Source organism: Ursus americanus, chromosome 21 (assembly GCF_024610735.1).
Source record: "Ursus americanus isolate L20-20 chromosome 21, mUrsAme1.1.p, whole genome shotgun sequence".
NCBI lineage: Eukaryota > Metazoa > Chordata > Mammalia > Carnivora > Ursidae > Ursus > Ursus americanus.
The window spans coordinates 14,573,891-14,595,555 of record NC_142147.1 but is presented as its reverse complement, the minus strand read 5'-3'; the positions used below and the strand labels follow the sequence as shown (position 1 = coordinate 14,595,555).

The following is a 21,665-nucleotide window of genomic DNA, read 5'->3' as shown; positions in this document are numbered from 1 at the left end:
CCAGGGAATAGTTACAAATTTAATAAAATTCGCCTTATAAATTACAGCAGCAGCCCTAGGGTGCTCTTTGCTGCCCCAAGAAGCGGGAGTTGGCCAAGCTGGGCAGCCACTGCCAGGGAGAAGATGTCTGAGAGCAGGGCTGTGCAGGTGGCCAGTGGGCCAGAGCGGCCACCTCCAGGATGGCCACAGGGCTGCAGAAGGGGCCGGGCAGAGGCTCACGGGCCCAGGAGCGCACAGGGAACAGGAGTGGAGGCTGAGGCCAGGCCCGAGAGCTCCTCAGTCCAAACTGGCCATGAGCAGGTGCAGTTCTCGGAAGGCACTGCCGTGGCGGCCACTCAAACCCGACTTGCTCTTGACGAGGCCACTGATGCTCTTAAGCTGCTTGTAGCAGAGCCGGCACTTGTGTAGCCTGTGGGCAGAGAGGTCCGCACGACGTGCTAGGGCCTTTCCTGCCACACCACTCCCGCCCTCCTCTGGGAGACAGGCCGAGGCCCCGGATGCAGCCCACCCGGGCCCCGAAGAGCCCTGGCTTCAGCCACCCACATCCCAGGTCCCGAGCTACTGTCCCAGGCACAACCTCCTCTCTGGGCTGGGGCCATCAACAAGCAGGCTGGGCCCTCAGGCCTGTGTACCCCCAAACTCCAACACTGGCCCCTCACCTCTCCTCCCGGCTGATGTCCACACCCACAGAGGGGGGCGCCGCCAGGATGTCCGTGATCAGGGGCAGAAAACGCTGCAGGATCAGCTTCAGCGAGGTGCAGCCAGTCTGCACATAGCTTCAGAGGCGGACAGACAGAGCCCCAGATAGAAGGATAAACAGCAAGATACACAAAGACGGGGTAGGCAGAGGGCCGGGGGCAGCACGGGCTCGTTTTCACCATGGCCCCTCCAACTTGGCAGGAACCGTGGTGCCACATACTCCCAGGGGCGCTGGCCCTGGGGGGTCCTCATTCTCCCTGAGGAGCCTCCTGCCCCTCCCCGTCCCTGCCCTGAGGCCGGTATGGCTTCCCCACACGTACCTCTCATACTTGCTCTGCAGAAGCTTCTCAATCTGTGGCAAGACCGTGGTGCACAAGTCCAGCTTCCATAGGGAGCTGGGGAGAGGACCAGTGGCAGGTACCCTTAAGTAGCTGGCTCCGCCCACCGGGCCAGCTCCACCCACCGGGCCAGCTCCGCCCACGACGACTACTCACGCTTTCTGGTTGACAATGTTCAGGAGGTCCACTACCACCGACAGGTCATTGATGGCCACAGCCGAGTCCACCGACGTCTGTGCAAACAGAGCGCCTGTCAGAGGGGACGGGGACAGAGTAGCCCCTGCCCGGTGCAACGTGATGATGGGCTTTGTTGGGGTCTGTTAACAAGACTGCAACTAAAATAATGTGAGGCCAGGCCCGTAAAGAGGCGCCCAATTAATGGCAGCTCGTGAGGATGATGACTACAGAAACGGACATGAGGCAGCTACCGTGTGGTGACAGGGGCCACCCAGCCCCATGGCCCGCCCTAGTGCAGCTTTCTTCTGGGGTCAGCCCAAAGCCTGGGGGGCAAGGGCTTGCCTTGATGTCGCCCGTGGTCCACACGGCCCGCACGGTGTCCAGGTTCTTGTGACGGCTGGTGAGTACCACGCACATGGTGTCATGGCCTTTGCGGATCTGTGACATGGCGTCCTCGTCGACCAGCTCCACCTGCTGCGGGATCTTCACAGCCTGTGCGGAACGAGTGCCCAGGTGCTGGTGGTCAAGTTCCGCCCTTGGCCTCTGGGCCTCCACCCTACCCTCAGGCTGGGTCCCCACTCACGGGCAGGAAGTCGGAAGCCTTCAGCCCAATGGGCTCGTTCCGGGTGGCAGGGATGATGGCAGGCTCGGCCTTGGGCGCAGGAGTGGAAGTGACAGCCAGGGGCCGGGGTGGGACCTCGAGCTAGTGGAGTCTGGAGCTCAGTGGGGAGCCAGCCCAAGGCCACCCTCTCTAACCACCCTGGCATGGAGGGCCCCAACCTGGGTTCAGGATGGTGGCCCCACTCCCAGCCGCACACCGTGCCCTCTCCACCTAGACTTACATTTGGCATCGGGAACTGCAAGTCCATGGCTGGGCTGGGCTTGGCTGCCTCCTTGGCTGAGACCATGTCTGGAAGCAAAAGGGAAAGACCTCTGCATCAGATCAGGCCAGAAGGGACTGGCGGGCAGAAGGAGGGCTTGTGGTGGGCCTCTGGGTGGCACTTGTAATTGGGGGGGACGGAGCAGGAGCCGGTAGGGCAACTGAGGAAGGAGACATCACAAGTGTGTATGGGGGGTGAGGGGGACTCCTGGGGAGGCCTGAGGGTGTGGGCTGGACCTGCCCCTTCCCTTTCCACCCACTCAACCACAAGTCTGGCACCAAGCAGGTGTCAAGCACTGCGTGTGGATGGAACCCGGGGAGCTCCCAGGAGTGGCCACCCCATCACCTCGCTGGGAATGGAGTGTGTGCTGGCGGGGGGTGGGGGGGAGAGGGAGAAGGGGAAGGCTGGCAGTGAGAGGATGGTGAGTGGGAAGCACAGGAAACCCCACCAGGAGGAGAATGATAAAATGGCCCTTGAAGAAAAAGCCAGGTGGAGGGGAGGGACAGTCTACAGGACAAGGGTGCCCCACCCTGGCTTCTCCAATCATAAAGCAGATCATGTTTTCTCCCAGCAGCAAAACTCAAACCCCCAGCTAGGGCTTGGCCTCCTCCTCCCACCCCTTCCCCCCTGCAGCTATTCCCAGCTCCCCTGTCTCCCGCAGGCCCTCCGAGGCCCTCTCTCCCTGTGGCGCGCCCTCGCCTCCACAGCGCTGTCCCCTCTGCAGACGCAGCTGGCTGCCACATCCCTGCTCACCAGGGTGCGGGCTCCTGAGGGGAGCACTTTGCTCAGGCTGCATCACCAGCACCTTGTATGGGCCCGGAGCACAGCACGTACTTTTGGGTGAGCACAGGGAAGAGATCGAGTGAGAGAGAGGCTGCAGATGGTGCCAGGGCAGGGGAGCCCTGGGGAGCTGGTGACCCTGAGAGGCCAGGCTCTGCTCCCTAACTCACCGTCCTCGGGTGGTGCCGGGAAGGGCTCACTTCTTCGGGGTGGTGTCCGACCTGCAGAGGCAAAGGAGGATGGGGACTCACGCTGGCCTGGCCTGGGCACTGGGGGCGGGGGGTGGTGCGGGTGGAAGGGGGTTCCCAGGTGCACACGTAGCTGCAGACCCGCGACCTTGTTCCTGGTTTCAGGAACCCTCAAGGCCTGCCCTCTCCCATCTACTTGCCCCGGTGCGGCCTTCCTTCGCTCAGGGTGGGCTGGGGCACTGAGCGGCTCCCGCGCCTCCGCTAGGGCCCAGGTATGAGCTGGGAATCCAGCCACGGAAGCACAACGACCTGGACACCATCCCCATAAAGCACCGTCTGCCTCCATGCACAGGTGGGGATGCCGGGCTGGGTCGGGGGCAGGGGGCAGGCCTCACTGATGCTGTTCTTGGGCTGGAAGATCTCGTTGTACTCCTCGGCGTTCTGGATCTCGGCCCGAGACTCCCGCTCATCCCGGTCGTCCTCGCTGCTGGGGCTGCGGCGCTCGCTCTCAGAATTCTGCTTCACCCTGTGGGGCGGGACCAAGCCAACGGGAGGCCAGCCGGGTGAGCCGGGGGTGGGCCCCCCAAAGCCTTCCCAGTGCCCGCCCACCTCCTGAACCCTCTGGGGCCCTGAGCACCCCACCTCTGAGGCTTGCTGCAGGCTGTGCTGGGCCGCTCATAGATGCGCCGAAGAGGGGCACTGGGGTGGGCTGGCTGCTGCGCCAGGGGCCGGCTGTCCTGCACGGGGTCCTGGGCCACCGTGCCTGTCCTGGTGACCCGCGTCAGGTCCACCACATAAGAGGAGACGTTGCTCTGGGAGAAGGCCACGCCTATCTGCAGGAAGCGGCAGAGGTGGGGTATAGGTGGGCAGGACCCCAGGGCTTGGGGGGGGGGAGTGGGGCCTGAGGGGGAGGCGGTGGGCGGCCAGGGGAAGGGCAGGTGGAGGCTCTCTCACCAGTTGATCGTTGCAGACGGCCAGGTCGGCCACCTTGCCCCAGCTGACTAGGACCACATCAAAGCAGCGCTCGGGCTCCCAGCCGTAGACGCGCAGCGAGTCCTGGCAGCCGCTATACAGACAGCAGCCATCGGGGTTGAAGAGGACACTCCTGGGCCAGGAGAGAGTGGGCCGTGGGTCCCGAGAAATCCAGGGAGGCCGTGGGGAGCCCCGGACAGAGGGAGTGGGAGCGGCGATGGGAGAGGCCCGCCCATACCCCATACCCACATCCAACCGCCCGGGAGGAGGGTCCAGAGCCGCCACCCAGCTGCCTGCGTACCTGACGGGCCCTGGCTCTCCTTCGATGCAGCTCACCACCTGGAACTTCTCCAGATCCCAGAACCGGATGGTCCTGCAAAGGCAGTCAGGCTGTGCTGGGAAGCCAGTGTCCCTGTGCTGGCCTCCACACCGGCCTGTGGCCTGGGAAGCCTACTTCTCAGCAAACGCCTGTCTCCCTGGGTTGTGGCCACTAAGAGCAATGCCTTGGGCCAGGGGCTGACCCCGCGCAGCAGGCGGAGGGACTTGGCTGGTGGGAGGTGAGCATGGGCTTTGGATTTGGACACACCCTGACAGCCCAGGACACTGGGGCCGGGGAACCAGGGTTGGGGGAGAGATGGGACCAGGGCCCCATCCTGGCTTGGCTGGAAGTCAGGTCAGTCTGCATAGCGTCATTGGGCAGAGAACACTCAGGACAGACACAGACTGGGAAGCTAGACACACGCAGAGGACAGAGACTCGAGACGGCGACAGGCCATGCCCCTCCCCCTCACCTGTCTGAGCCGCCAGAAGCCAGGAGGTACTCATTGGGGTGAAACTCCACCACGTTGACAGGCCCCGTGTGGCCAGGGAACTCGGACATCATCTTGCCAGCAGTCAGATCCCAGAGCTGGGGCAGGGTGGGCTGGAGGTCAGGACCGGGCCCGGGAGCTCGGCTGCCCGCTCTCCCTCGACTCCCGCTCCCCCCGCTCTTGATGTCCAAGCCACCTTCCGCTCCAGACAGGCCTGGGATACGCGAGCCCGATCAGGTGGGAGGCGTGGACCCGGCCCGAGTGCGCTCGGCAGACCCCAGGCCCCAGCCCCGGGCCCAGGTCAGGCCAGGAGCTACCTTCACTGTGTGGTCATCGGCGGCCGACGCCAGCCACTTCCCGTCGGGGCTGAACCGGAGGCACCGCACGGCCTGGCTGTGTCCCTGAGGAGAGGACAGAGCCCTGAGCTCACCCAGCCTGGTCCACCCTGTCCTTGACCAGCAGGCGAGGCAGAGCCAGACGGCCGTGTGCCAGAGATGTCCCAGAGGGACACCTCCCACGCAGGCATGCTTCCCAGTGCTGCAAGATGCTCTGGGAAATCCGGATTTCCGGTCAGATAGTTTGGGAAGCGACGTATCTTATGCCTCTTTTTGGAGTTAGGGGTCTTTCCTTAACATCAAGGATCTAAAAACCTCCAGAATTACATTTCAGCTCAGTGCTTCCAAACACGGATGAACAGGAACCCCCTTTACTTACGGACGCCAGTTATCTGCCTACGGAACCAGAGCATGGAGCACAGTTCCGCAAACAGGGCGCTGGGAGGATTCATGGAAAGCGGGGATCCAGGTGGAGCCCCCCCGCCCCGCCCAGTGCTTCTGGTTCTGCTAGAGATTCCAGCTTCTCAGCTGGACTCGCATTTCTCACACTCTCCCCCACGTGGCATGGCAATCCCTTCCAGCCCCCGCCAGGGTCCGGGCACTACCCCAGCCTCCACGCCTGCGTGGTGCTCACGGAATGACTGACAAAGGGCGCCTTCCTTACCCTGTATCGGAAGACGCAGCCTTTCCTCCTGATGTCCCAGAGCTGCGGGGAGAAGAGCAGGGCGCAGAGTGAGGACGGGTCACGACCAGGGGGCTGAGGCTGCAGAGGCCTCACCATGCCCCGTCCAGGAGCCCGGGTCAGAGGGTGGTATGTGGCCACGAGCAGAGAAGCGTTCTGGGCACCCCAAAATGACAGGAATCTGCAAACTGCTCGTGGAAGCTGGGCATTCTGGGCAGAAACGTCTGGCGAACGTTTCCACGTCTCTCGGGGGCTGTGGACACGGCCACAGAGGGAAAAGGCCCTTCCCCAGCGCCCAGAGCCCCACTCCTCAGGTCGGACACCTGGCCCAGGGCCCGCTGCCAGCCCCGTGGGGGACAGAGGGCACAGACAGCGTCTCACCTTGATGTTCGTGTCCTGGGAGCCCGAGGCTACGAACTCGCCGTATGGGTGGAAGTCCAGGCTGCAGATGTTGGCTTTGTGGCCCATAAGCGTACGCAGAACTGCGAGGAAGAGAGCAGAGACAGGGACGTGAGGGGCAAGCCAGGCACCCGGCAGAGGAAGGGCTGCGGTGGGCATGGGCGCGTGCTTCCATGGTGACTGCACAGAGAACCAAAGCAGCCGCGATTTTAAAAACAGGGAGTCCTGCCACCCCAACATCTGACCTTCCTGTTTTTGTCCCGAGAGAGGACAGCCATTTCTGTCAGGACCTGAGGCCCCTGTAGCTTGTGCCCTGGGGCTTGTCCCAGCGTGCTCTTGCAAGGGCGCTGCCCCAGAGGCAGCAGAGCTGGAAAACTACTGCACTCAGTTCATGGACAGCCAGACAGCTTATATTCTGCTGGGCATCCCGCCATAGCTGAGACAGAAGAGGGAGGTAGAGGGGCGCCTGGGTGGCACAGCGGTTAAGCGTCTGCCTTCGGCTCAGGGCGTGATCCCGGCATTATGGGATCGAGCCCCACGTCAGGCTCCTCCACTGTGAGCCTGCTTCTTCCTCTCCCACTCCCCCTGCTTGTGTTCCCTCTCTCGCTGGCTGTCTCTATCTCTGTCAAATAAATAAATAAAATCTTTAAAAAAAAAAAAAAGAATTGGGAGGTAGGAGAGGTCCATGCTGGGGGAGAAGCTGCTTGGTTGAAAAAGAGAAATCCGGGAAGGCTTTTTGGAGGAGGGGGTATTTAAACAAGACGTCAGTGAGTGGAGGATGAGGGAGGATATTAGGCAGAGGGAAATGGTGGGCAAAGGTGCCAAAGACGGCAACGTGCCTAGAGTGGCCGTGGTGCCCACACCAGCCCGCTGTCCAAGGGGATCTTGAGGGTAGCTGCGAGGATGAGACGAGAGAACACACAGAGGACATGACCGGGGCCAGTCACCTCCTGCTGCCCTGGGAAGCCTCAGCTCCCTTCCCTCATGGTTTTGCTTGCAGCTCCGTGGCCGGCCTGGCCTGCAAGCAAACCTTGGCTTTCCATCTCAGAGTATTCCCTGAGAATTCGCCTCTTCTCTCTGGCCTCAAGTGTCTCGCTTTTTGGAAGATCTATAACTCGGCTGTCTGAATGAAACGGATCGTCCCGTACGTGTGGGGGCCGAGGCGCGTGGGGATCCAGCCATCCTTAGGTTGGTCATCCTTGAGCCCAGGTGAAACAGTTGCCTTGCGAGGCAATGAGCTCTCCACTGGAGGAGGTGTTCAAGCAGACTCCGAATGTAGTGCTTTAGAGACAAGAGAGTTGAACTCCAGGCACTGAGTGATTTAAATAAACTCTACTATACGACTGTCTCCATCCCTCCAGGTCCAGGTCCAGGCTCTGCTCCTTGCTTGCTATGGGACCCTGGGCAATCCCTTACCCTCTCCGAGCCTCACAATGGGTCTCGATCAGAGTTAAGACAATGGGACAGAAGGTGCTTAGCATGGGCGTGCACCAGGTCAGTGCTCAATGAATACCACTTAGTTACTCCTTTCTGCATGACAGCTGCTTCCTCCGTCCCCCAAAGCGAACCTTCTCCTCTCCTCCGGCCTCAGAGCACCTGTCCTGGTTCTCGGTCTTCTGGCACCCATGATGACCACTACTCAGTGCCATGGCCATTCGGGCGCCTCCCTCGTCCCCAGGATGGCTGCTGAGGGGGTGTGGTGTGCCGAGGACAGCCTGAATGACTTCAGCACACTAGCTCCCCTGCAAACAGCACCAGGAGGCAGGCAAGAGCCCCAGGCCGGTCAGCAGGGCACACAGCCGGAATTTAGAGCAGGCATCGGAGTCCCAAGAAACAGGCTTTACCATGTGACCCTTTACCTGAGTCAAGGGAGCTCATCTGTCTAGGGCTCCTGCGACAGTAGGGGCAGGAAATGTGAGCTGCTCTGGCGGTTATCTGCCTCGAGGACAAAGTGCATCCCTCTGACCACGGCCTACCACAGCCACACAGCCTCCTTGGGGCCACGCTGCGGCAGGCCTGAGCCACCCTCCCATCCTTCACAGAGTGGGACAAGGTGCCCGCCACGTCTGTCGAGTAGCGAATTCAACCACGCCAAAACCTCAGCCGCTCCTCCCCCACACCCTGCAGCGGTCAGATGCCGCTGGGGCTCCCGCACCGCTGTGCCGCCCAAGTCCGGGGCCCAGAGGGGCCAGACGCGTGCTGGCTCTGCTCTAGTCTGTGCCTGCCTCCCAGCCCACTGGCCTGGCATCCCACAGCAAGGCTTCCAAAATCCCGCCCTGCCCCGAGAGGACGTGGCTGGTTCCACCCCTGCGTGGGCCAGATTCATGAAACGCAGGCTACCTTCCTGTGGGATGGCTGGGCTGACCCACCCCTGCCCTCTGGCTGCGCTGTGGAAAGCAGGCAGGACCACATTCTTCCAGCGTGACTTCTGCCCTTGCTCTTCTGTCCCGGGAGGGCCCTCGGAAGGCGTCCTACTGCCGGACTCAGCCACAGGATCCAGGAGTTGCAGGCTGGAGGGCGTCCTGGATCCGTCCGCCCCGTGCAGGAACCTCCAAGCCCAACCTTCAAGCCCTCCCCGCTGATAGCTGTTCGACCTCCGCCCAAACTCTCAGCTGTGGGCTGCCTTTCAGTGCAACCCACGTGATGAGCGGACAGCCCTTTTAGAAACCCCTCTGCATCTGGGTGCCAAGCTGCCCCTCATTTTCACTCAAGCTGTGGCGGGTGGGGGTGGAGGTCAGCTTGTGGTCTCAGCTCTTCCCACCAAGGCTGCTGCAGGCACGTTTCTGTTCCATCACTGAACCCCCGAGAGGCAGAGTGAACAGCACTGGGATGGGAGTCTTGACGCCAGGATTTCAGTCCCGGGTTCCACCACTCTAGCCATGGGGTCTTTATCAAGTTCTGGGGCCCAGTTTGCCCATGTGTCAAATAAGGGGGCCCTGCCAACCTGGCTCTGCATCAGAATCACCGGGAAGCTTCCTGAAAGCCGGATTCGGGGCCTCCGCCACTACTGATTCCGGTTCCCTGGGCGCGGGGCCGGGGCCACGTGTTTGGGAAGAGCTCCTTGCAGAGCAGCCAACCCTGAGACGCCAGGGCCCGGGAATTCCACACGTGTTCGGTTTTCGTTCTTTGCCCGCCTCAGGGAGCTCCTCACGTTTCCCTTGTGTGTGAAGCAGTCATGGCTGAGAAAGTGGCGCCCTCGGCTTCTCTCTCCCGTCCCTGGCTCCTCAGTGAGTGGGGAATGGCTGCTGCCATCCACCGAGACTCAGATCCCGGCAGAGGCATCCCAGGAAGCAAACCACCTTCTGCCCGAGCCTTTCTGCTCCATCGGCCGGAGCCCAGCCAGCCAGGGCTTGCTCCCCGCCGGGCCCTGGAGTCCAGCAACGCCCCGGCTCCTGCGTGCAGCCAGGCAGCGGGAACGCACGCTGAGACGCTAAGCACGTGGCCCCGGCGGGTCACGTCCCGGGCTCTGTCTGGCATGTGCACCCATCACCGGGCGGGCAGGGCTCCCCTGAGAGGCCCGGCGGCAACCTCTCTCTCGAGGACCATCTACGCGAGCAGAGCACCGTCCTCGAGCAGAGAACCCGGCCGGCGGGCATGTGTGGCTGCCGGCCACCGTCCTGCCGTGGCAGGAGAGCACACAGGCCCGGAGAGCCCTCTGGGTCTCAACCAGGCAAGGGGCTCTCTTTCGGGAAAAGCAGCCTCAGCAAAGCCCACGCCGCTGCTCCCTCTCCTGTCCTTCGGGTGGCGGAAGGCCTCCGGCCTGGCACGCTGGCACGTCCAGGCTAGACGCTGGCAAAAGCAGCGAGCAAGCAGGCTCTGCTTGACCTCTCCAGGCTGCGCTGCATCGTGTTCTGGAAACAATGTTGAACTAGCTGTCAACACTTAGAAACGGGGGGGGGGGGGGGGGAGGGAAATTTCCACTTCAATGTCCAGATTCCAAGCTTCTCTTGAAAACTCTGTACGGCTGGCGACACTGGGCCCACACTACCATGTGGCCGCACCCACAAAAGCTGAGAGCCCCCCCTTTTTGGGAAGGCGAGACTCCCCATGTGGCCCGGAACAAAAGGCACGGGCTGACACACTGAGAGAACCCAGTTAGGATCTAGCATAGGACTGCGGGTCATGACTGCAAAACCCCGGGACACTGGGACAGCCTACGAGCCTGCAGGGAGACGGGAGCAGCAGGTCCCACGCGAGGGACCCAGGAGGAGAGAGCACGGACCTCCCAACAGCCACCAAACGGGAACCTCACAGGCAACGCAGCTGCACCTGCAAGCTTCGGAGGGAACATAATTTCCAATCTAGACTCCCACAGACTCTAAAGAAAAGTAAAGAAAGGAGGAGGGTAGAAAAAGTCATTTTCAGCCACAGATGGTCTCTAAAACCGTGCCTGTCACGCACCCTTTCTCAGTAAGCTGTGAAAGACTGTGCTCCAGCAAAGAGACAGAAAACCAAGACAGATGGTAATTCGGACTCCGGCACAGCAGAGTCGAGAGAGCTCCCCGAAGACAAGGCGGCCCCAAGATGCCGGCTGGGCTGCAGGCCCGGGTGCTCCCCCGCCACTGGGACCCGGGGGACAGACTCTCTGAGAAGAGACACCCCGATTATGGGATGGCTTTGAGGGTAGCTCAAGGAGGCAGCCTAGGCTTCCGGCAGGGAATCTGAGGACGACTTAGTAACATGGACGTAAACCACACACAGATGGAGGAAGAACAGCTATGGACCCCGGGAGAAACAGTCCGCTGTGAGGAACAGCCCCGCGGGCCTGCTGCTCTAAATGCTGGCCGTTTACACGGGGACTTAGGAGAGCAGAGGGGCAACACTGGGAGCGACGAGCGTGGGCTGGCAGCTCTAAGAGAACTAACTTCTTTGTTGTTTAAGATTTTATTTTTTTTAAGTAATCTCCACACCCAACACGGGGCTCAAACTCATAACCCCGAGATCAAGAGTCACACGCTCCACTGACAGAGCCAGCTGGGCGCCCCAGGAGAGCTAACTTCTTGTCTTGCACGGGAGGAAGGCAGCAAGAGACAGGCATTGCCATAGTACCATGCTGCTTTGGAAAGGGGAGGGAGCAAGACACCAGGTCGAAGGACAGAAGGTTGAGGCGTCTGGAGAATGGGAAGGGGTGGGATGAAGGCTCCTCGTTTCCACTGTGATTATCTGTAGAACGACCCGCATTTAACTTTTTAAACTATGTATAACTTCTATAAAGTTGAAAACCAAACGAAAACAAAGCTCAGAGACAGAGGACCTGGCCACCCTAGGCCTCATTCCTGCAGGTAACAGCCGAGGCTAAGAGGCGGCCGCCCCCAAGTCAGGGCACCCCCCCCCAGTTCTCCCCACAGGCCCCCTCACTTGTTTACCTGTCCTGCGTGGCCCCTGGTGGCACGTTTTGTTCTTTCAGACTCTGAATCCACAGACACCCACCCACACATCCACAGTGGTCCATCTGGACCCTCCTGGTGCCTCGCGAGCGTCAGCGCCCAGACAACAAGAGCATGTCACTGCTGCTAGGCTCAAGGGGTGAAGTGACCCAATGCAGTCAGGACAGGCTTCCTGGAGGAAGTAGCTCAATAGCAAAGCCTGAGAAAACACCGCCACAGGCACGATTTGGGGAAGGTGAGCACAGATGCCTACTTTTGGCGGCTTCTAGGTCCCAGACGCGGATGGAGCCCGACTGGGAGCCGGCCACGATGAGCTCCTCCGGGGTGTTGAGTCGGACACTCTCCACTGGGGACGTGTGACCCGTCAGGCTCTGTGGAGAGAGGGTAGCAGCTTCAGTGCCTTGTGCGGAGAAACCCCCACATTCTGGCTCCCTGGAAAGGGCATCAGCAAGAAGTGGCTCAGCAGAGAGGCCATGCTCCGTGGGGCCACACCTAGGCTTTCCTGCGGACGGGCTGGGCAGCCGCTTCTCTTGGCCTCGGCTCCCAGAGCTAAACATGGGCCAGGCCCCTGTCTTGCTCTAACCCCATCCCATGGCCCTCTGTGCCCCTGATGCGGGCAGCATTTGCCAAAACGGCCCTGGGCCTCTTGGAGTGGGGAGCGGCTGACCCTCCAGCCCTGAGTCCAAACCACCGTCCATCTAGGTTCTGCTTCTGTCTCCACTCTGCCTGGCCAAGCCCCTCGGTGGGGGAGGACCCTGACAGAACTGAGGCCTGGCTCGTCAATGGCACACATCTCACCCCTCTGGAATGCCTGGGTCCCCGGGGGCTGCCCCTGGTGGAGGACCCTGCCATGTTCCCAGAGAGAGCCTACAGTGACTTTACTGAAAAAACTGTCACCCAACTCAGTGCAGGCCAGAGCTGGAGCAGGGCTGAGCCAGGTCCTGGCCCAGCCCCTGAGAGAGGTGGGAGGTGCTGGCATTTCCAGCTTTCTGGAGAGAAGGCCAGAATCTGAAGTCCATGGCATCTGTCACTCCCCGCCCAGCACTGGTCACCCCAAAGCTCAGCGGTGACTCCATCATTGTTTGTTAAGACAACGTTCGGGGGGGGGCGGGGGGGGAACCACTCCCCAGCAGAACTGTCCAAAGGCCAGGCAGTCACAAGCAGCTTGTGTGACTCCCAGCCACCGCTGGCAGGAGTATAAATGGGTATAAACTCCATGGGGGGCAAGTGGGCAAAAATCTGTCCACATTTAGAAATGCACATCCTCTGTACACCAGCGGCGAACCCCCCGGAGCCTCTCCCGCACGCGCTCGAGCACACGGCCAACCGAACAGACCCGAGGTCATTCACCACAGCCAATCTCTTTCACAGAAGACCAGAAGCCTAGGAATACATGCCCACCAGGGGAAGCTGGTCCGCTAAGCTGCGGTCACCCTCGCAACACAATACTATCCAGCTGTAAAAATGAACGAGGCGACCATCTAAATATGATAAAGACTAACCTCCATGGCACTTTTAGGTGAAAAAAGGTGGAGAACGGTGTATATAGATACGGTTTATGGAAAAAAAAAAAACAAAAAAAAAAAGGAGAAGGGAAGAGACATACATATTTGCTCGCAAACGTAGAAAATAATTCTGGAAGGACACAGGGTAATCAGGGGCCATGGTTGTCCCCAGGGAGGGATGTAGGGGTCAGGGGAGGAAAGCAGACTTCTCACTTCTTACCCTTGGTGTCCCTTGGACACCGAGCTGTACGAGCCCGCGCGTGCTCAGAACACATAGGGACCGGCAGGAGCGAGCGCGCACGAGGGGGCCGCGCACGTCTAAACGTGGGACTGAGCAGGCCGTCGTCGCCGGGCCTGCAGCACTCTGAGGCCGGGTCCGCGGTGCGTCAGCGGGGTGCCCTCCCTCCCCCCGCCCCGGCTGAGGCCTGCAGGCTGCCCCCAGAGTAGGAAGCAGGACGAGAGCACGGGGTCCCCTCAGGCCCGTTTTGCCCAGTGTTTGCTGGCTTGTTTTCCATCTGTATGTGTTACTTTGGCATTCTGGGGGCGGGACACATTGGAACCCTGAAAACAAAGTGAAACAAAACAAAGCAATTTCAAGTCTGTTCTTCACCCGGGCCCTGGCTCAGCTCGGATCACAGTCCTTGGCTGCGTCTCACAGAGATACTGAGGTGATTAAGTTTCTACTGAAAAGAAAAAAAAAAAAAATCACTTCCCATCCCTTTTTATCTTTACCTTTCCGTGGCCAAGAATCAAAAGAATGGTAATACCCAGTGCTGGCAAGGTCATGAAGGGGGAGAGGGCAGGTCCCTAGGCTGCTGCAGAGAATACACATTGATTTCTGGAGGGCAATTTGGCAATGTTTTGAAAGCTTTTTAAAAAGGGCACACCCTCCGATAATGCAACCATCACAGATCTGCCCCACGATCGGGAATAGGGACGTTCACCTCCGTGGCTGAGCAGAGCCAAATCGCTGGCAATGACGTTTATGCTGGGAACGGGCATGGCTAAGCGCTTCCGGCGCATCCCTACGAGGCAACACCACGAAGCCATTAAAACCCATGCAGTAGAAGGGTATTTGTTGACATCGGAAAATGTTCGCGAACAATAAAGATTGTTCTCTTCAAAACCCAGGCTACAGGAGAATAAGACAGTGCTCCAAAAATACATGGTCTGTGCTCATGTGGTGCACGTGGGAGCGTGTTTGCACACGTGTACGTGTACCCGCGCGTGTGCACGGATCTGCACCAGCACCTAGAAGGACACAGACCAAAACACCAACTGGAGTGGTCTTCGGATGATGGAAATAGGTAGAATTCATTTTTGTACTTTTTCCTTCTTTATATTTTGCTGTTTTGGAAGACAGGTTTTGGCAAGGAACTCGTCGTGTGACCGGGGGAAAGTGCTATTAAAGAACCAGCTCTCCAACCAGCTTCAGCCAGGTGCCCTCAAATCCGTTCCGTGGAACCAGCCAGGGGAGGATTCAAAGCGACCTCCAAGGGCAGCTGACAGGTGGGCGGATGGGCCCGTGGGCAAGCCTCCATCTCGGGCCCATGGGCTTATTTTAGCTTTCTCATATAGGTTCCCTGGAACTCTGTCCACCACTAGGGGACTTCCCCACTCCTGAGGGCCAGCCACGGTCCCAGCCATCCCGGGGGCACAGATGCTGTGCTGTGTCCGCCTAGCCTCCCGCTGGGTGCCCTGGGCCTGGCAGAGCCCATACAGCCACCTGCCCCCCACCCCGCCCCCGCCCCTCCCACAGTCCCCTCCCTGGGCCTCTGTCCTGTTCCCCACCGGCCGGCGAGGCTCACCATGATGCAGTTGGGTTTGTTGATGGACCACAGGTTGACACGGCAGTCATCCCCACCAGTAGCCAGCAGCCGCCCGGAGGCCTTGCCCAGCACCAGCGAGGACACATTGCTGGCGTGGGCGACAATCTCCTCTATACAAGGAAGGACAGGAGGAGAAGGCAGTCAGAGGGCTAGTCTCGGCCATGGGGAGGAGGGCCGGGCCCTGACCAGCAAGGCCCCTGGGCCTGGCACCCGAAGCCCAGGTGGAAGGGTCCACCCGCTTCGGCTCCCCTCTGGGGCCAGACACCCCGGCACGACCCAGAAGCCTGGCTGCAAGGGCAGGCCTTGCCCCCGAGGCAGGAATGACTATTTCCCAACTTCGGGTATTCCTGTCCCACCCTCAGGCCGCAAGGTTTGCTCTTTTTTCTGCACATCAACTAGTAAAATTACCATGCTTCCTCTGCTCAATTTAAAACAGTGACTTGCCTTCTGTATTTAGCTCTGTCTACGTAAAGATAATTAAGCAATAAAATCCATAAAGTTACAAGACTGATATGTTCATTATGCTTTTTCTAGAATACAAAACGAAAAACTATTATTAAAATGAAAAATATTGACCCATGTAACCACCTAAGCATCTCTCTGCTGCTGCTTGCTATACACGTAAACCCACTTTGGGGAACACACTTTGAGAACCATTCAGGTCAACTCTAGACAAGCTGTCTCCAAGTGAGCTCACCCAGGGCTTCAGCCCACAGCTTCAGAATCAAGGACCAGGGTCTGGTCTGAGCTCTGCTACTGCAGGCTGTGTGGCCTCAGACCGGTCACTCACCCTCTCTGAGCGCTGGGTTCCTCATCTGGTAAATGGGACAAGAACACTGCCTGCTTCACTGAGTTGCTGAGGAGCCACTGAGAACACGCTGTAAGCTAGGCTCGGTGGTTGTTAGTAAGGCCAAGGCACGGACGGCGGACGGTGGGGACCCCGGCAGGCACGGGAGGGTGGACTGCTTGGGGTGGGAGGCAGGAGGCAACGGACCGAGAGGCCCGCATGAGGGGTGCGAGTGAGGGCTGACCAGACAGGGCGGGCGGCATGGCCATGGTGGGCAGCCGTGCGGGCCCCTGGCCCGGGCTACTGGGGAAGCAGCGGCGTGGCAGACACGGACCACGGAGGGTCTCGTCAGGGCTCCGAAGAGAACAAACGAGAGCAAGGAACCAAGAGGCAGCCCAGGGCACCGAGCCAGGCCCTCAGTGAGCTCCTCCTGGGAGCAAGGAGGAGAAAAGATAGGTCTCCCTACCCCTGCAGAAGGAAGACCCCTAATAGCTGACACCGTGAGGCTACTGGGAGGCTGGCTTGGGTGGCGCTGAGGAAAAGGGCTTGCACTCGGTCAGCAGAGGGCCTCTCCTGCGCGCCAGCTCTGGCCTCCACCCTGCCTGGGGGTCTCTGTGGCATGGGCTTCAGACCGGAGGGCGATTGGGAAACGGGGCCCAGAAAGGCTGTTTGTCAGACAGCATGGCTCAGGGGCTGTCAAAACTGCCTGGGGGGGCCAGACCCCAGGCTCGATCTCACAGATGACACCCCACTTCAGGGCCCGGCCTGGCCAAAGCCAGGGATGGGCAGTGCCCAGCCCCAGCAGAGGCGAGAGTCTCCTGCAGGCCCAAACGTCAGTGGGGGCCTCGGGGACCCCATCACTAGACCCAAGGGAGCTGAGCCCCTCCCTAGTTCTCATCCCAACCATGAAGCCTTCTGTCCTCCTGACACTGTAGGGATAGGTGCCTGGGGTGCTCTGGGGCTTTGGCCATAGACTCTTGTCTGTTCAAGAGCTTCTTTTGGGCCCTAATGACTGGCCAACTCAGAAAGAGGGCAAACCACCTTCTCTCCCAAGCCTTGCGCCTTCTCCCCTTCTCTGAAAACACTCCCTGCATGCACTGCCCCCCACTTGTGACCTACCTATATGGCCTGGGTGTCCACCCTGGCTCTCACCCTTCCCAGGGAAAGTTCCAGCTGGGCCCTACCTCACCAGGCCTCCTTGGGCACACTGCTACCCATCTCTGGGCCTCAGGACCACTGCCCCCGGGGACAGCCCTTAATTCATAATATAAATGTTTCCTGGGTGCTTGCTCTAGGCCCAGCACTGGGGAGAGAGTGGGGAAGGACAGCGAGAAGGTTCCTGTGTTCATGCTACAGCCTGATCAGATGGGTCCTGACACAGGGCATCTAGCTGAAGACCCAGACGTGGGGGTGAGAAGGATTTGGAGGTTGGGCCCTTCTAGCGGGGCTCAGATCACTCCCCTCTAAGCAGCCTGCCTAGGTCCTCCAGCCTGACTAAAGCCCGTGGAGGGGCCAGGGGCTGCAGGAAGAGGGAGGTATGCCACGGACACCAGGCAGAGGAGGCGTCCACCGGCGGCCCAGGCCTGGGTACCGAATTCAAGTGCAAACAAACACAATTCCTCACAGCATCTCTTGGCAGGCCGAGCTGACGGCTGCAGGCCTGTGCCAGCTTCCCAAGCTCAGCGGGCACAACCTGGGCCCCACGTCCCAGCCAGAGCTGGTGACACTGCATTCGGTCAGAGGTGTTGAGGATTTGCATCCTCAGTGGAAGGAGCAGAGAACCAGGCTTCAAAGACCCAAGCTGGCCTAGCACCTTCTGATCCTTGCTGGACTCTCTAGCCATAAGGAGTCAGGGGTCATTTTTCTTTGGGCTCTGCAGACAGCTTATAGTCAGGAAGACTGCTATGCACATGAACTTGTCCGCAGAGCCCAACATGCCTGATCATATCAACCTCTTGTTTGAAGACTTCGATGGCTTGACTTTGCCTTTAAGATAAAGCCAAGGCCTCAGAAGGGCTAGGGTCCTGTGGACAAATGCCCCTGAAGACCCCAACAGCCTCATGTGGCACATCCTCTCCACTGCTGTGTGGCACCCCATAGGCTCCTTTGAGCCCTTCCAAAATGCTGAGCTTCCTGCCCCAGGGCCTTTGCATGTGCTATTTAGGCAGCCTACAGCACTCCCCTACCCCACCGGCCAGCATCTAGTTAATTGATTCAAAGTACATGTCCCAGCTTGGAATCAGACAAGGAGAAATGGAAGGGTGTGGTTACCTGCCTCTGCCTCTTGCTCTCCCCAGCCTCTGATCCCCATTGCAGAGGGACCTCATCTATTTTGCAACCTCCCCCCACCCCGACCAACTATCTCCCCAGTGCCTGGTTCTATGCTCAGGAAAGATGAGCTATTGAGGGAATACATAACCCCAATAAATACAAAGCCACTCTGTCCAAAGTGTACCCTCCTTGGGAGCCCATAACAGGGTTCTCTTAGAACCCTAGGGCTAAGAAACAATTTGAAACTACCCAAACCTCTCATTTTACTTATGAGGACACTGACATCCAGCGAAGGGCTTTGCCCAGGTTCTCACAGTTAAAAAGTGGAGGAGCCTTGCCCAGCTTCTGAGAACAGCTCAGGGACAGCTCATAGCAGAAAGTGACCAGTTTGGGCACACTGAATCTACGCCAATCAGTTATTATAGGGGGGGTAAGGCAGTTCCCAAAATATGATCTGGGGGGCCTTGGGATCCTCAGGATCCTTTCTGGGAGTCCAAGAGAACAAAACCATTTTCATACTAACACCAAGACAGTATTTGACTTTTACACTCTTGTTTGCTCACAAGCATAGACGGGGTTTTTCAGGAAGATACAAGACATGTGATGACACCATCACTAATGGCATGTTTGACTTCACACTCCTGTGTTTTAAAACACCTGAGTATTGACTTCTAACATGTAAATTTTGATAACCCCCATGAACAAAAACCTCGTTGGGGTCCTCAACCATTTGTCAAAGTATAAAGAGGTCCTACGATCAGAAAGTTTAGAGCTGCTAGTGGAGAATAATGTGAGGGTGGGTGGTGCTTGTGCTCAGGGACATTCCAGAGCGCCGCCAACATCTCTCGGCCTACCCTCTCACCACCAACCCCCTCTCCCCAAGATGCCCCCATCTCGCGGGGGAAGCCTGACTCATGAGAGGTCTGCAAATGCCAGGAACACCTCTCAGCATCTCTCCCCCAGTACCGCCCATCAGCCTAACTGCACTAAGTGCTTCTCTGTGTTCACCACCCCGCCTGGGTCTCTCAGCAGCTCTACAATGCAGATGGGATTAGCTCGTTTACAGACAGGAAATTGAGCCTCAGAGAGGTTAAGTCACCTGCCCAGTGTCACCCCACTAAGAAGTGCCAAAGTCATGATTTTTCATCCTGGTCTATCTTACTCCAAGGCTGGGAGTCTCCCTCAGAGACAAGAACAGAAGACAAAGTCAGGGGTTCAGGCCATCCAGCAACAAGCAGCTAACAGGATAAATGGGGTGAGAAAGGAAAAGAAAGAAAACCACTCACGTAATTTCCAGGCCGTCTTGGTGACCACAGGGGTGGCCATCCTTCAGTTGGCTGGCACCTGAAGCTCCACCCACTAAATAGACGGCACTTTGCTCCTGGGGTGGGGGTGGATCCCCCCCAGATCCGCCAATCAAGTTGGCAGGGAGTTCCCACACATCCAGGCAGAGGGAATGCCTCCTCTCTCAGCCCCGGACTGCCTCCTGGTTTTAGATCATTCACAGCAGCCACAGCAACGGCTTGTGTGTGCCCGTCAGGATCCCGGATTATGGAAGGTCAGGCTCGAGCCATGTCAGTTCAACACTGGGCTGGAACACAAACAGAGGGGATGGCTTGTCAGAAAACACTTGGTGAGGGTTCGGGGGACTCTGCACTACAGCCGCAGCACCCCGGATCACCAAGGCTACTGGATAAAGAGACGCCCACCAGAGCCACCAGAGCCGGGAGCTGCACTGCAAATCGGGTTTGAGAGTCTGGAGGGGGCACCTCAGGCAGGGTGACTTGGAACACAGGGAAAGAAAGGTCCTCCCAGAGGCCAGGATGATGGGATGGGAGGAGGCTCTGTTCCAGGAGGCTGGCTGCCTGAAGTGCGGCAGCAGCCGCAGTGGGGCGGGGAAGACCACATGTCTGCAGTTCACGTAGATTTCTGGGAGTCACTGTTTCGTCTGACGCTATAGGAAGGGGGTGGAGTCAGAGGCAAAGCTTCGGGGCCCAGGAGAGGCACTTCAGAGGCAGGCATTTGAGTCTTCACTGGGGAGAATGTCAAAAAGGGCCCTGAAGGTCCCATCCCTCCGTTGGTGGCAAGGGAACTACTCCTGGTCCCCGCAATTCCCAAGGACAGTACTGGGAACTAGGTCTCCAGTCCGGGCATGAGTCGGTATGCCTCCCCAACTCTAAAAGGCCACCTCATGAAGCCTCTACCCCCTTTTCCAAACCTTTTTCCCATGAACGCTCTCCTCTCCGCCCCCTCTCTCCTGGGTTCCCCAGTTCTGCCTCTCTAGTCCTCCGTTCATTCCCCTTCTCCTTGCCGCCTGTGTTCCCTATTCGTGCACATCCTGTCTCCTGGGCTCCTTACCTTGGCCCTTGCCTCGCCAGACCCCCTTTATTCCCCTTCCCCTTCTGCTATCAGTATCGCCCATTCATTCACTCTTCTGCTTCCAGTGTCCCTATTCATCACTCAGCCACCCGCAGACCCCCGGCTCCGCTTCCTGCTTCCCGGTTTTCCCCTCCGGCCCCCACGCCCGTCCCGCCCGTCTCGCCCGTCCCGAGGCTGGGGCTGGCCCCTCGGCCTCGCCTGATCCTCCCACTTCTCTCAGCTCGCGGGGCACGGGCTCCAACTTTCCCCCGCCCGGAGCCCTCTCCGCCACAGCCCGCCTGGCCCCGCCTGGCTCGGCCCAGTACTAGGCCCACAATCCCCCTCGCCTCATCGGCCCCTGGCCCACTCCACCTGCAGCTGAGGCTCCGGAGGCCGAGGATCTGCTCCAGGCGCGACCCCCACTTGCCTCCATCCCCTGCCCTGATTGGCCGCTGCTTGACAACCGACCCTCACAACAAAACCTCCGGCTCAGAGCCCCGCCCTCCTCACGTCCAGCACCAATCAGCCGCCGCGAGCGCTCCACCTCCCGCCAGGTTTGACCAATCGAAACAGGCGCTTCTGCCGCTCTTCCTAAGTTCCCGCCTCCTTTTCCTGAATTGGACTAATCACGAGGAAGGAGAATTCAAGAGCCGCCCCTCAGCTTCTAATGAACCAATGAGGGCTGCCATTTCCTTGGTCCCTCCTCCGCCTCAAGTTTCCCTTTCCTTCTTCACCCTTTTAGATCAAGTTGAAAACATTGCCAGACGACCCTCCAATGACGTCTGAGCCAATCCCTTTAAGCAACCGGCCCAATTTAACCAATAAGCACCCGCCTTATTGGAAAACCAATTCCCAAGTAGCCAATGGGAAGGGACCATCAGGAGCAGAGTGAAGCTGCGGACTTTCCATCTTGGAGTGGGGCGAGGCGGAGACGAGGTCTTTCCCCTCTGCCCCAGTTCCTACTTCATCCCTTCAGTAGGGAGCGGTGCTGCAATGGTTTCAGGACGTTGCCCCTCGTCTTTGGCTCGGACAGGAGACCTACAGGGAGACGGTGCCTGATCCCGGGTCCGAGCCGGGAGCGGAGACCCGAAGCGCTGTCCCACGGCTGCGGCGTTGGTGAATGGATGAGTGGGCTGCTGCCTTAAAGGGACGACCAACTAGAAATCCGAGGAAGGCCGGCTTTATTGGACTCGTGGGTAGGGCGGGCTTAGGGAAGGGCCGTAACCAGCCGGATCATGGGCCCCCCGCGTGGCCGGGCTGCCCGGGAG

At 59.3% G+C, this 21,665-nt stretch overlaps 1 protein-coding gene across 2 annotated transcripts; it reads right to left on the bottom strand.

Moving 5' to 3' along the window:
* Nucleotides 1-6: 6 nt before the first annotated feature.
* Nucleotides 7-20,890, bottom strand: KATNB1 (katanin regulatory subunit B1). 2 transcript variants are annotated; one of them, XM_045806883.2, is made up of 20 exons: nucleotides 20,770-20,890; nucleotides 19,326-19,630; nucleotides 14,961-15,091; nucleotides 11,901-12,018; nucleotides 6,243-6,343; nucleotides 5,844-5,885; nucleotides 5,162-5,245; nucleotides 4,827-4,942; nucleotides 4,337-4,408; nucleotides 4,018-4,168; nucleotides 3,706-3,896; nucleotides 3,459-3,589; nucleotides 3,046-3,096; nucleotides 2,057-2,124; nucleotides 1,798-1,917; nucleotides 1,557-1,706; nucleotides 1,194-1,270; nucleotides 1,020-1,094; nucleotides 660-776; nucleotides 7-409 (listed from the first exon to the last, which is right to left on the bottom strand). In XM_045806883.2, the coding sequence occupies exons 2-20, from the start codon at nucleotides 19,363-19,365 to the stop codon at nucleotides 277-279; spliced, it is 1,968 nt and encodes a 655-aa protein (XP_045662839.1). In that variant the 5' UTR covers nucleotides 19,366-19,630; nucleotides 20,770-20,890; the 3' UTR covers nucleotides 7-276. The 2 variants fall into 2 exon arrangements, with proteins under 2 accessions (XP_045662839.1, XP_087726589.1); XM_087870463.1 differs by having other exon boundaries at nucleotides 1,798-1,866.
* Between the last annotated feature and the right edge of the window lie 775 nt (nucleotides 20,891-21,665).